This window comes from Alligator mississippiensis, chromosome 13 (genome assembly GCF_030867095.1).
Source record: "Alligator mississippiensis isolate rAllMis1 chromosome 13, rAllMis1, whole genome shotgun sequence".
NCBI lineage: Eukaryota > Metazoa > Chordata > Crocodylia > Alligatoridae > Alligator > Alligator mississippiensis.
This window is the reverse complement of record NC_081836.1, coordinates 5,153,374-5,166,796: the sequence shown is the minus strand read 5'-3', so window position 1 is coordinate 5,166,796 and position 13,423 is coordinate 5,153,374. Positions and strand designations below refer to the sequence as shown.

The 13,423-nt window shown below is 41.9% G+C and overlaps 1 protein-coding gene across 1 annotated transcript in view; it reads left to right on the top strand.

The window, feature by feature from the left end:
* TMCO4 (transmembrane and coiled-coil domains 4) overlaps positions 1 to 13,423 on the top strand; it is a 70,746-nt gene that overhangs the window by 11,992 nt on the left and 45,331 nt on the right. Inside the window, exons 4-5 of the mRNA XM_006275455.4 lie at positions 3,123 to 3,150; positions 5,399 to 5,531. Coding sequence (XP_006275517.2) covers positions 3,123 to 3,150; positions 5,399 to 5,531 — 161 coding nt within the window. The remainder of the gene's footprint in view (positions 1 to 3,122; positions 3,151 to 5,398; positions 5,532 to 13,423) is intronic.

The following is a 13,423-nucleotide window of genomic DNA, read 5'->3' as shown; positions in this document are numbered from 1 at the left end:
CTTGGTGTGTCTTGAGAACGCGTTGATTGATCGTAGACACAAGGATTATGGGTGTTTTACATTTTCGGACAACTAATGCCAATGCATTTTGGTAAACTGAATCCTTTACTCAGCAAAAAGCAACAGAGATGGTGTGAAAAGGCATTGCTTTCCATCTGTACCAAAGCTCAGTTTAAATAGATGTTCAGTGAAAACTAATAACCTTTCACTTGGAGAGGATTTTGTAGGCTTAAGGTTTTTACTTGTTAGTAAATGTTTCAGGGAGCAAATTGTTAAAGGAACCCTGGAAAAGGGAAAAATTGGGCTTATGCCCTCCATTTTGTCTTATTAGTGTATAAAGAAAGGCTGAAAGCTAATTACTTTTTGGAGCTTTTTTGGTTTAGAAGTATCTAGAAAGTCTGTTTTTCCCTGTTTTGCAAGAGGCTACCTTGGAGGACCTTGACATGTAAGTTGAAAGTGGATTGATAAATTTTACATCAAAACAGCTTCTCTCCCAGGTGCTTTTGGAGTTGTGGGTTATACATCTCAACAGAAAATAAGCAGAATACAAAGAGCCTGGAAAAAAAATCATTTCTCCTTCACAGTCAGGTTTTACAGTTTTGTATGTGTGATGATATCATAACTAAAGATCTAGTATTTTGTCCGTAAAGTTTTCAGAAAAAAGAGGACCTGACTTTCTAAAGTGAAAAACAAATAGTTGTAAAAAAGAAGCATTCTTTTTTTAACTATGTTTTGTGCCCACTTCATACATCATAAAGAAGCAAAGACTGGCACAAAAACAATTTGTCTTTTGTAGGTCACCTTAACCAAACTGCTGCTGAGACAAGAGGGAGGGGGAGAGAACAGACTGTTATTTGTGATCTCAACTAATCAAAATTGGTTTTCTTCTAGGCGACAACACACACAAGTGTAGTTCAAAGCCTAGATTACAGTTAGACACATTTGTGTACCCTTATAATATCTGGTATAAACAGACATTAGCTGTAGTTTGTCACTCTCATTCAGAAGATTTTTCACCTACTTCTCTCGCTATTGAAATACACTTAACTCATCTAAAGACTAAGGAGTGCCTGAAGTAAGGCTCCAAGTCAATATATAGAAATGGATTGACTCAAACAAAGCTGAGCCCCCCACCTGTCCCATTAAAAGCACTTTTGCCAACTTAATGATCTTCCTATCCAAGGCAAACGTTAGAGATTGTCCCAAGCAATCGCTAGCCACAGGTGCTGCCCAAGTGCTTCTCTTTTCTGGGTCAGTTACTTCTGCTTGGCAATGGTGATGGATAACAATGATGGTCATTCACTTAAATGACCTGTACAGACATAAAAGTAGACCTAAAGGTGCTGGCCTGTTCTTCCTGGAAAAAACCTTTGTTTCCAGATCTGTTTCTTCCTGTGTAGAGATTATGGGCTAGATCATGGGTGGCCCAACCTACAGCACGTGTGCCACAAGTGACATAGACAGCAATTGTGTGTGGGACTAGCAGATCAGGAAGGGGAGCAGAAAGCAGAGCAGGGTAGAGGAAGCGATTTGGAGTGGGACTTGGGGAAACAGGGCTTAATTTTTGTCATGCCTGCCCAAAAGAATGGCCCCTACTGGCTTAGATCCACAAAAAAGTCCTGAGTCCAGTCGGTCAGCCCGCTCTGTAAATGCCTATTAGCTATGGCCCATGGGTGAGGTGCAGAAATGACTAGTTTCTCAATCAAGACAATTTAAACAAGAGCTGGGTATCTAGCCACTCGGTGCTGTCAGGATTTAGGTGGTTATAGGCATGCCCAAAAGCAGATTTTAAGATGCCTAAAGAACTTTACATGTTAAAACATAGGTGCCAGTGAACTGTAGCTGCCTCCTATGTTATGCAACAGCAGGGTGGAGGTTTTAAGGCTCTGAATGCTGTAGAGGTTCCTGATGTAAAGCACTGGGGTCCCTTCTTGGACACAGCTCTGTGTAACTAATTCACACATCTGTATAACAGAACGACGCCTGCCAGTCTTCAAACGATAGTGCAGAGTCCAGGGAATTACGGAAAGCATCTATATTTTTCTCCTCCTGCATTACCAGTTGGCTAAAAGCAGCTCATTCCTCACTCCAAATTCCCCAGAGTCCATCACAGAAAAAAACACTGGATGAGTTTCTAGGATAAAAATTATGTTTAGGGATTAGAGGACTAATAAGCTCCCTGGCAGCATCCTGGTTCTTTGGCTGTTCTCTTCATTTTCAAAAAAGATCAGGATTTCCCCATAATATGCAGGTGTCTGGCATTTCTTTTATAATTCTTTTCTTGGATGTGGGAAAAATACATAAAGATGGAATCAGTGCTCTATGCGGTGATTGCATACAGTGCTTACTTGTTAAGTGATTGTACAAAAGAAGAACATGGGGAATACCAGTATTTTGTCCTTTGTTAGTACTCTCTGTCTGAATAACGGATGAGCTCTTTATTTAATAGAATTAATCCTCACAAGTCATGCATTATATGGGTCAATATTATCATCCCCATTTTTCATATGGAGAAAGTGAGGTACAGAGAAATTTAAGTCTAAAAATGTTTAGAGACAGGTTCCCATATTTTTTCTTTCGTGTGTTAGTCTGAAACACCCCAGGGCCATTTTCTGTTGCTTTCAGCTAACATTCCTGTCTGCTTAGGACATTTGAAAACAGAGGGCAAGGTGCCTCAAGCTGTGCAGCAAAGCCATGGAGATCGCTTCAAAATCTGGACGTGAATAAGTCCACCAGCGTTGCATAGCATGTCTGTGGTAGAAGTAGGGACAGGACTCACATCTCTAAACTTGGAAGTCCTGTATAATTGATTGATGCAGCCTGCTGGCTGTACGATCATGTGTAATACAAGTACATGCTGCAGCAGTAAACTGTTCTACCATGTCCCACTTGACTGGTTCTGCCCACGTTGGTATAGCTGGGTAAGGATAATTTGGTGTTTGAAGTTTCTGGCTCTGATCTATACTGTACTGGAATGATCCATAATGATGTCCATTGTGCAGACCTGTCATACAGTGATTAGTGAATTGTGCATCTATAGACTTTCTGCTTCACAATTCTATTTAAGATACTTAAGTAAAATGTCATCGTGTAAACCTTTTTTCTTCCATTTTTACTTTCAGGATCTTTTGTCCTTCTCTCTAAAGGATGGTAAGTTTCTTATCATTTTACTTCTTTTTAAATGAGTTTTATGTAGCCTACTTCACATAACAGACTTTAAAAATATCTCAGATTGTGAAGGCTGTGTATATTAAATTAACCATTTATCTTTTAACATCAGCATCACGCTGTTTTCCTACTTATAGTTCCAGAGAACCAACTTCTTTTCTGTAATATAAATGAGTAATAATAACCTCCCGTTAACATCTTAGTGAATGTCCTGCCTTGTTAATCTCATGAGTTCTCCTTTACCTCTGACCGTCTGTTTGCCATTGCTTGACATAGAGTGCATCAGACAGTGAAAGTGTTCTGTAACTAAATAATTAAATTGGAGGTTTTTTTCAAAGAGGCTTATGGGAATTAGGTACCCAGTCCCTACTGAAAGTCCTTTAAGTCTTTTGAAAATCTCATCATAACATACTCAAATTCTGCAAATTATTCTAAGTCCTGGCTCAATTGGAGTTACATGCAGCAAATGAGTTCTCAAGTCTCCTGTAAAACCAGTACTTAATAAGATATAGATTTTATTTTTGTTTAAAGTGAACATTTTGCTTAAAAATCCCAGGGTGTAAATCAAAATAGTCTAAGATTATTAGTGAAACGACTCATGAGATCTTTATTACAGAAGGCAACCATTATCAAATTGTTGGTTGTACTTTGCAAAGGTTGGTCTTCAGCACGTTTGCACAGGACAGCAGTTAGCTGGCTACCACTAAGCCTATTTCACACCAGAATAGAGTGGTCTCCTTCTTTGGCTCTGTCGTTTTATATTCATGGAAAGCTCAAAAATCAGCAGCTCTGACAGCGGAATTTACCACATCACCCAAGAATAAAAAAGAGCATCCTTATGCCATTGTCTCTCATATTCATTTATATCCATATTGGGAGAAAAGAAACCAAGATGTAGGTGGATCTGTAGGTGGACTGAGAGGGCGGATGATCTAGTGGTTAGCTCTAGAGTAGAAAATGAAAGCCCTGTGTTCATTTTCATTGCCCTGCCAACCAACTTGCTGTGTGAACGTGGGTTTCTCTATGCTTCACTTCTTCAGCTATGAAATCGGTGTAACATATCCCTATCTCGGATGGTTGTTGTTAGGGTAAACACTCTAAAGATCATGAAACACTTGGATACTAAGGTAACGAGGACCAGAAGTACTTAATCTGGATAGCACTTCACAGGCAGCTGGCAGCCAATCTATCTTGATCAGCCCTCCGGAGCATAGTTCCCAGAAGCACACTTTCCAGACATTTCAGGCTGGCATACTATGCCAGCCCTTAAAATGCAGCTCCATCTTTCACTCTGGAGAGCATGCTGAATACTGTACAGGAGACTTCCATCAACACGAGGCAGATGCTGGAGAAAGATGTACTGGAAAAAAAGCAGACCTGTCAGAAAGTGTTTGCAATCTCATATGTTTCAAATGTCTCTTTCCTTTTGCATTTCTGCTTTCTAATCCCAGAGTAATTATTTTTCTTATTGCATGTTGTCAGAGCGTATAGTCCATCAGTGCAAACAGTGAAGAATAAATAAATAAATAAATCTATGAAATCTATGAAATACAAACAGCTCTCGGCAGCATAGGTAGACTGAACCTACCCTGTAACTTTTTATTAGTATTTTTAATCTCAGGTGTCCTGGTTGTAACCAGTGAGAGGAATTAAATTTATGTATATGTTTGCAGATATGTATTACCCTGTCTAAACACATTACATTGTCACTGAGTTGATTGGAGCTGCCGTATTTTCTGTGTGAATCTGTTCTACTTTGCTTTGAGCACTGGGCTTGCTGCTGCAGCTGCCTGCTGAGTGAAGACCCCCTCCTCCCACAGTTATCAGTGCCCCTTCCCCGTTGTAGGGACCTGTCAGCACTCTTGCAGTAGGAGACGTGGAGATCTTTTCTTGGCTAGGTAGGCACTTGTTATGGAGCGTCACTGCTGAAGGTGTCTGTGCAAAAGGATTACTTCATTATGAGATCATTTGAGTACACACAGAGCCTGATCCTCAGCAAGTATAAGTCAGTCCAGATCCATTGCCTTCAATTAAGTATTATAATTATAAGACTGTACTTCTCCATTTATTAGCTGATTGCCCAAATCCATAGATACCTGATCATGACCTGAAGGAACAAACTATGCTCTCTCAGTATGTACCTCAGTCACCAGACAGAACAGAAGGCAGCATTCCCCATTTGATCCGGTATGATGAATATAATGATTCCTTATATTTCCATCTGTTTAAGGTTACTATGATGCTCGAACACGGGTGTTGATCAGTCACATCAATTGGCTGCTGAGGATCCCCCTGGAGGAGCTGGAAGTCTTGGAGGAGTGCTTACTTGAAAGCCTAAAAGAACAAAAAGAAGAAGAATCAGAGTAAGAGCATTTGTAACAGAGCTTTGTAATAGAGCTGTGCGTTCAAAACCACCAGTAGGAACTTTAGTATTCATCATCTTCGTTCTAATCCAGACTTTTTCGTACTATTTCCCACTCTTGTTCCCTCCCTATTTCCCTCCCTTTGTTAGGCATTTATGACTTGATTATCAGATGTGCCAAGCCCTTATAGGTCTTGCTGACTTCAACAGGGACAGTGAATACTCTGTACTCCAAGAGCCACTAATTAAGCACCCGCAGCATCACATGTATTCAGCATCCCATGCTTCAAAATGGTGGCGGGGGCACTTTAACTAAAGCTTGTTCAACATCTGGCACATATATAGATGCCCTGAAGGTTTCGTCATAGAGACCTCAACCTGCATGATGGTGAAGGCTCTTCAGTACTTCACAAGATTAGTCCATTTACTTCTACTTTGGTTTCCCCATCTGTAGGATGTAAACAATGAGATGGTGATTTTACAAGGATTAACTGTGGTCCAGATATTTTGCAGTAGTTGGAGCTTGAACCGGATTTACACAAAACATAATTTGGCCCTGTGCTGATAAAGCACAGTGTTCATGAAGACCATGAGTTAGATTCTGCTCTCCTTTGTAGCACTTCTACTAATAGCTTTGATTATTTCTGATGGACTTTTCTCACTAGTAAGGTATAAACAGCACAAGGAAAGGTGAGAGAATCAAGCTGTAAAATACATATCAGTGATGATTGTTCAGTCTTCTCCTAATCCCTATCCCCATGCCTGTCCAGCATTTATATTACTATAAATTCAGATCCTCAGCTGGTGACTTTCATGGAATAAACCTAACTTGCCTTAGCAAAAAATGTATGGCCAAACTTTCAGGGGTATTTAGGCATTTCAAGACACAGAGAGGCACCCATATACCGTTGAAAATGTAATTCATTCTTATTTAATTTTTTTTCCTGATAACAACAATCTTCCCATGTGAAGCCACCAAAACATTAGCAGCTGTGGGCCATGAAATACTGGGAATAGACTGCACTGTACTTTGTTATCATGCCCATGAACATATGAAGGCTCAGCAGTATGGGAAGTGGGAAGTATGTTCTTCAAAGACTTGCAGGATTATCCCCATTGTACTTCTATCTGTAAACTCAACAAACAGGTGATTAGTTTAATCTAACTGAGTGCTAATAAACACATTAATCAGTATGTCTGACGCAGCATGTTTCAGATATTTCCATGTGTTCTCTGATTTGCTGCTGGCAGTTATTTCTCATTAATGACTTTATTGTAAAAAACAAAAGGTCACACTAATATCAAAGGTTGTGGATGGCAGAGCAGGACGTGTTTTTAACTGTAACAGAGAGCAAGGGTCAGTATTGATAGAATTTTTTTGTACCATATTTGGTAGAAAGGGACTCGGTCCAAGACGGCAATGTATGTGAATGCACGTAATGAGGGTGAAGAGTAGGGTGATACAATAATAGCTTCTTGTATCTTGTTTGGACTGGGGCTCAGCTCCTGGGGCTTGGTTATGAGAGGAACCATAAACCAATCCAGTGGGTGTTGCAGCTGTTCAGCACCAGAAGTGCTAAAATATTGACTGCAGAAACGCATTGTATACACTAGAAGCTTTGCTTTCAACCTCCCCATCTCCCAAGAGCTAGAAAATACACCTTAAAGAAAGTAAATCTTGGGACATTCCCAGCAAGGTAGGATTTTGGCAGTTTCTGCCTATGTTTTAGGTAGAGATTGGTTAGGAAGAGATGATTTACTTCTGTCTGTACTGATGCAGATGCTCTTGGTCTTTTATGGGGACAGATTTTCAGCAGCAGCATTCCCAGTGTGTAAAATAATGTTATCAGTGATATGGGTCTGAATGGCAAACATCTGTGTAGCTACTGGGAGCTGTATACACTCCCTCTTGAGAAAATACAACAGGCTACATCAACTGCCTGCAAAAATCAGCTTGTTTTTCTTTTCTTCATTGGAGAGCAAACTATAATTTTGCCTTTAAAATCCTCCTGAGTACAGTTTATGGTTCAGTGAAAATAACTGTAAATCATAGTTGCTGAGGATACAGAAGGAAAATAGTCAGTTAATTACCCTAGTGAAAACAAAACCACCTCGTAACAAAGCCGTAAATGTAAGAGTCTGCGCTACTGGAAAGGCAGGGTCTGATACCACAACTATAGAGAGTTTCGAAGGCAGTTAATGCCAGTTTAAACCAGCCTGCAATAAAGCATAAAAGTTCGGCTAGGGAGAAGATGAAAGCCCCAAATACAATTGTATTTGGGGCTTCCATCTTCTCCCCAGCAGAACTTTATTTGCAATTTTTTGGTTTGGTCAGCTGCACCCAAAAGGCAGCAATTTGGCAAGAGGTTCACTGGATGACTGTCAAATCTGCTAAGTGAGGTAGAGCAGCATTGTCTGATATTCATGGACATGAACTGGTTGTGAGAAGAGCTCTGCTGTTCTCCAGACTTGGTCACTGACGTACTGTGGAAACTGCTGTATGTTAGTGTCCCCATCTCTAAAACGAGGCACCCTACTCTTCACCCTCATTACGTGCATTCACACACATCACCGTCTTGGACTGTCTCCTTCTACCAGACATAGTACAAAAATATTCTATCAATCCTGACCCTTGATCCTTGACTCACCCTTGTAAAGTTTTGAGATCCTACAGTTTGTTAGTGCAAAGTGTAAGCATTACTGCAGTGCAAATGCTGACACACATATTAGAATGCTTATGAGCTCTTTGGGGATAGGTATCTCCTTCTAAATCTTTTTTACAGCACACGACTTTAGTCCATATTTGAGGCTCCTAGGTGTTACCACAGTACAAATAACACATTTGAACAGCTGGGTTTTGCTTATTGATTTGTAATGAAGCATCAGTGATCACTGGAAAACCCAAGTGTTTGTCACATTTGTGGTATTCTAAGGCCGAGGTGACAGAAAGCTGAGGGGCAGGAGCTGTGATGCAGAATAGCAGGATACTAAATACTGGCAAGCCATGCAGGAGCAATGAGACTCCATCAGCACTTGTTTAAGGGCTTTCTGGAGCACTATCTTCAGAAGATAGATGAATAGATCTGTGTGCAAAAGAATACCAGCAGTTGGGTGCATACATTGAATACAGAAGACTAGTAAGGGGGAAGCATCAAGGGCTAGGCTAGCCAAAGCACCCATGGGGAAAACCAGGAGCAAAGGTCATAAATTCCTAGAAGAAGGTAAGGTGTCTAACTGTCTGCTGAACCATGGAATCAGGGTAATTGAATTTTTCACACACACACCAAGGGCTACTCTTGTTCTCAATTTCCAGTTATATTCTCTGTTGCAGGATGTGCAAAATGAGAATGGGTAAATTGGGTGTAATCTTGGCACCATTTACTTAAGTGGCACAATGCTTCCCCCTTTCCTCCCCCCCCCCCCCCGTTCCATTCTCCACTTACCTTATTTTGCAAAACTGTGTAACATGTGAGTTTGCAGCTACCCCCGAAGTTGTCCACGTCAAAAATACAGAGAACTTAACAGGATTCCAAAATAACCTTAACATTTCACTGGATAATGAAAATCTACACTTATTTTAGGATTGGTAAAAGTGTTCCTAGGTTGGAAGGGACATTCACTAAAATTTCAGGGCTTTGGCCAGCTACTACTAAGCACATTAGAAAGAAATGTCCTCTGTCAGCAGGTTATTCTGTAATTTTCCTGTTGTGGTTCTTGTACTTTCTTCTGAAGCTGCCAGCATTGACCACAGGAAACTGGATAAGAGGGAATCCAGTATGATGGCTCATGAGTTAGTAATTACCATTCAGTATTTCCTGTTAGGCTGATAAACAAAGGCTGGGTTGAGAACTAGTGAATGCTGTTTACCAACTGACACTTTCTTTTTATAGGTTTATTTGCCCATTTACAATCATGATGTTAAAGATCAGCTTAAATGTACACAGAATAGTATAGGAATGATTTTGGTTTTCCTTGTAACATTCTTAACTCATGATGTATAATTAGAAAATTACCCCTTTATAGTTAGAAGCTTCCTCTTCCTTGGTTACAGATGATTCATAGATTCATAGATGTTAGGGTCGGAAGGGACCTCAATAGATCATCGAGTCCGACCCCCTGCATAGGCAGGAAAGAGTGCTGGGTCTAGATGACCCCAGCTAGATACTCATCTAACCTCCTCTTGAAGACCCCCAGGGTAGGGGAGAGCACCACCTCCCTTGGGAGCCCGTTCCAGACCTTGGTCACTCGAACTGTGAAGAAGTTCTTCCTAATGTCCAATCTAAATCTGCTCTCTGCTAGCTTGTGGCCATTGTTTCTTGTAACCCCCGGGGGCGCCTTGGTGAATAAATATTCACCAATACCCTTCTGTGCCCCTGTGATGAACTTATAGGCAGCCACAAGGTCGCCTCTCAGCCTTCTCCTGCGGAGGCTGAAAAGGTCCAGTTTCTCTAGTCTCTCCTCGTAGGGCTTGGTCTGCAGGCTCTTAACCATACGAGTGGCCCTTCTCTGGACCCTCTCCAGGTTATCCGCATCCTTCTTGAAGTGCGGCGCCCAGAATTGCATGCAGTACTCCAACTGCGATCTGACCAGCGCCCGACAGAGGGGAAGTATCACCTCCTTGGACCTATTCGTCATGCATCTGCTGATGCACGATAAAGTGCCATTGGCTTTTCTGATGGGTTCGTCACACTGCCGGCTCATGTTCATCTTGGAGTCCACTAGGACTCCAAGATCCCTTTCCACCTCTGTGCCACCCAGCAGGTCATTCCCTAGGCTGTAGGTGTGCTGGACATTTTTCCTCCCTAGGTGCAGCACTTTGCATTTCTCCTTGTTGAACTGCATCCTGTTGTTTTCTGCCCACTTGTCCAGCCTATCCAGGTCTGCTTGCAGCTGTTCCCTGCCCTCCGGCGTGTCCACTTCTCCCCATAGCTTTGCGTCATCTGCAAACTTGGACAGAATACACTTCACTCCCTCGTCCAAGTCACTGATGAAGACATTAAAGAGTATCGGTCCAAGGACCGAGCCCTGCAGGACCCCACTGCCCACACCCTTCCAGGTCGAGACCAACCCATCCACCATGACTCTCTGGGTGCGACCCTCCAGCCAATTCGCCACCCACCGGACTGTGTAGTCATCCAAGTCACAGCCTCTTAACTTTGTTCACGAGTATGGGGTGGGATACCGTATCGAAGGCCTTCCTGAAGTCTAAGTATACGACATCCACCCCTCCTCCTGTGTCCAGGCGTTTCGTAACCTGGTCATAAAAAGAGACGAGATTGGTCAGGCACGATCTGCCCGCCACAAACCCATGCTGGTTTCCCCTCAGCATAATTTGTCCTGCCGGGTTCTCACAAAAGTGAGCCTTGATAATTTTTTCAAAGACTTTGCCAAGGATGGAGGTGAGACTGACTGGCCTATAGTTGCCCGGGTCCTCCTTCCTCCCCTTTTTGAAAATGGGGACCATGTTGGCCCTTTTCCAGTCCTCTGGGACTTGGCCCGTGCGCCACGAGCGCTCGAATATTCCTGCCAGTGGAATAGATTGTATGACCAGTAACCCTACACTATATTGTTCCAAACAACTTCTTAAGTTGACTTGACTTTCTTCTGTCTTCCCCTGTTTTAACTTCATTTCCTTGTTCCTCAGAGGAAAGGGTACGCTCTTGTTCTTCAGTCAAATTTTACAAAGTCTTAATTTATTTCATTTTCTTATGAAGCAGAGCAGTTACCACATAAAAGCGATGGCTGGCCAGATCTTCAGTTAGTGTACATTGGTATAACTCTGAAGTCAGAGTAACCACACCAGTTTCCATCAATTGAGAATCTAGTCCAATATTTTTTCCTATATGTGCACCAGATTTTAATGGAGTGATCCCTTTATGAGATTTTTCTAACCATTTTTTCAATCTAAGATAAACTTCTGGTCTCCATTACACCAACATAAAATTGAGAGTTATTCTCTTCAGTGGTTTTACTCTGGATTTCACCCAGTGTTACTGAGACAGAATATGACCCCTTGTGTACTTGAAGAAAGTGAAGTGGATCTTCGTCTTTGTAAGCCATGAATCATTAGTAGTCTGCAGAGCATTTCCAGGTGATCTGCAGAGCTGATTCCATCGCTGTGGTGAAAAATATATAATTTTTCAAACACTGATACTTCCTGCTTCTTTCTACCAAGGCGAGATTCCTTTTCTGGGACCTCTAGACCTCTATCGTGAGTACAACATCACAAAATCAAATACCTTTTCTGCACACCGCATGGCTGCTGTTTGTTTTGGGGGGTTTGGGGAATAGATTGAATTCAGCTCTGGTCTAGTTCAAAGGTAGTGTTTTATTTGAAGCAGAAGCAGATCACACAGGACAGAACCAGAATGCAATGTGTGACGTGGAGAGATTGAAACTTACTGAGGGCACAGGAGCAAACCATCCTGATGTGCAGGAAGACTAGCAAGTATGGCAGAAGACCAGGGTATGTAAGTATGGCTTAGCAGGGAACTCTTCAGTGAGCCAAAATACAAAAAGGAAGATTAGAAGAAGGGAAATGTGGACAGACAACTAGGGAGGAGTAGAAAAGTATTGCTGTGCCAACAGTGTACTCTTATTGAGAAGAAGGCTAACGGCATACTAGGCTGTATTAGTAGGAGCATGGCCAGCAGATTGAGGGAAGTGATTATTCCCTTCTATTTGGCATTGGTGAGGCCAAATCTGGAGTAATATGTCCAGATTTGGGCCCCCCACTACAGAAAGGATGTGGACAAGTTGGAGAGAGTCCAGTGGAGGGCAACAAAAATGATTCAGGGGTTGTGGGAACAGGGCTTATTTAGTCTGGAGAAGAGAAGACCGAGGGGGATTGAATAGCAGCCTTCAAATCCCTGCAGGGGGGCTGCAAAGAGGATGGAGCTGGACTGTTCCCAGTGGTGGCAGATGACAGGACAAGGAGCAATGGGCTCAAGTTGCAGCAAGGGAAGTTTAGGTTAAATATTAGGGGAAAACTCTCACTAGGAGGTTAGTAAAACACTGAACAGGTTGCCCAGAGAGGAGGTGGAGTCTCCATCCTTGGAGGTTTTTAAGACCCAGCTACAAAAAGCCTTGAGCAGGGGGTTGGAAGAGGTGACCTTCTGAGGTCCCTTCCAAACCTACGTTTCTATGATTCTTAGTAGGAATCCAGAATGTGGGCATGTTTGAGAAGCCAGTGGCATCAAATCTGACAGTCTCATATGGTGTCAGCTGGAGAAACCCAGTTTGAAATGAAATGGAAGGTCCTAAGTGGAAATGTTGCTGTTGTGCTTTTACTCTGAATGTTCGGCCCATACAGTTGTATTATGAATTGGTTTGAACTGTTTCAGGATGGGCTTTTCAAAAATGCTACAACTACTTAAAGCATGCATCCCATTAATTTTTCAATTAAACCTGTTCTCCTAAGTCTTGGTAAGTGCTTTTGAAAATTCCACCTTTAGGGATTGCCCACACAGATAAAATAGCTCTTCTGTTATACACATCTAATCCACTTCAGACAGGGACTAAGCTTAAACTGGAGACAGACACTTAATGCAGGGTTAGTGTGTCCACATAGAGAAGTAGGACCAAATGGTTATTGCACTTTAAATTCACAGCCCAATTTATTCCACAGTAACTTTCTCACATAGACAGTTTACTTAGTCTTTTGATTTCCTGTTGTGTTTGAATGCAATATCATCTCTGTGTGTGGCAGCCAGTTTTCATTATTCTATAAGGAGATTCATCCTGAAGTGCCTCCAAGGCTTTGGGTGCACAAACTTACTTAAAATTTAAAGCGAAGCTGGAAGAATCCAAAACCCCTTATTTGCTCCTAATTAAATCTTGTGTAAAGTCCCATCTTTATTTAAACAGCTGTAGCTGTTTGTAGCAACTGCCCTT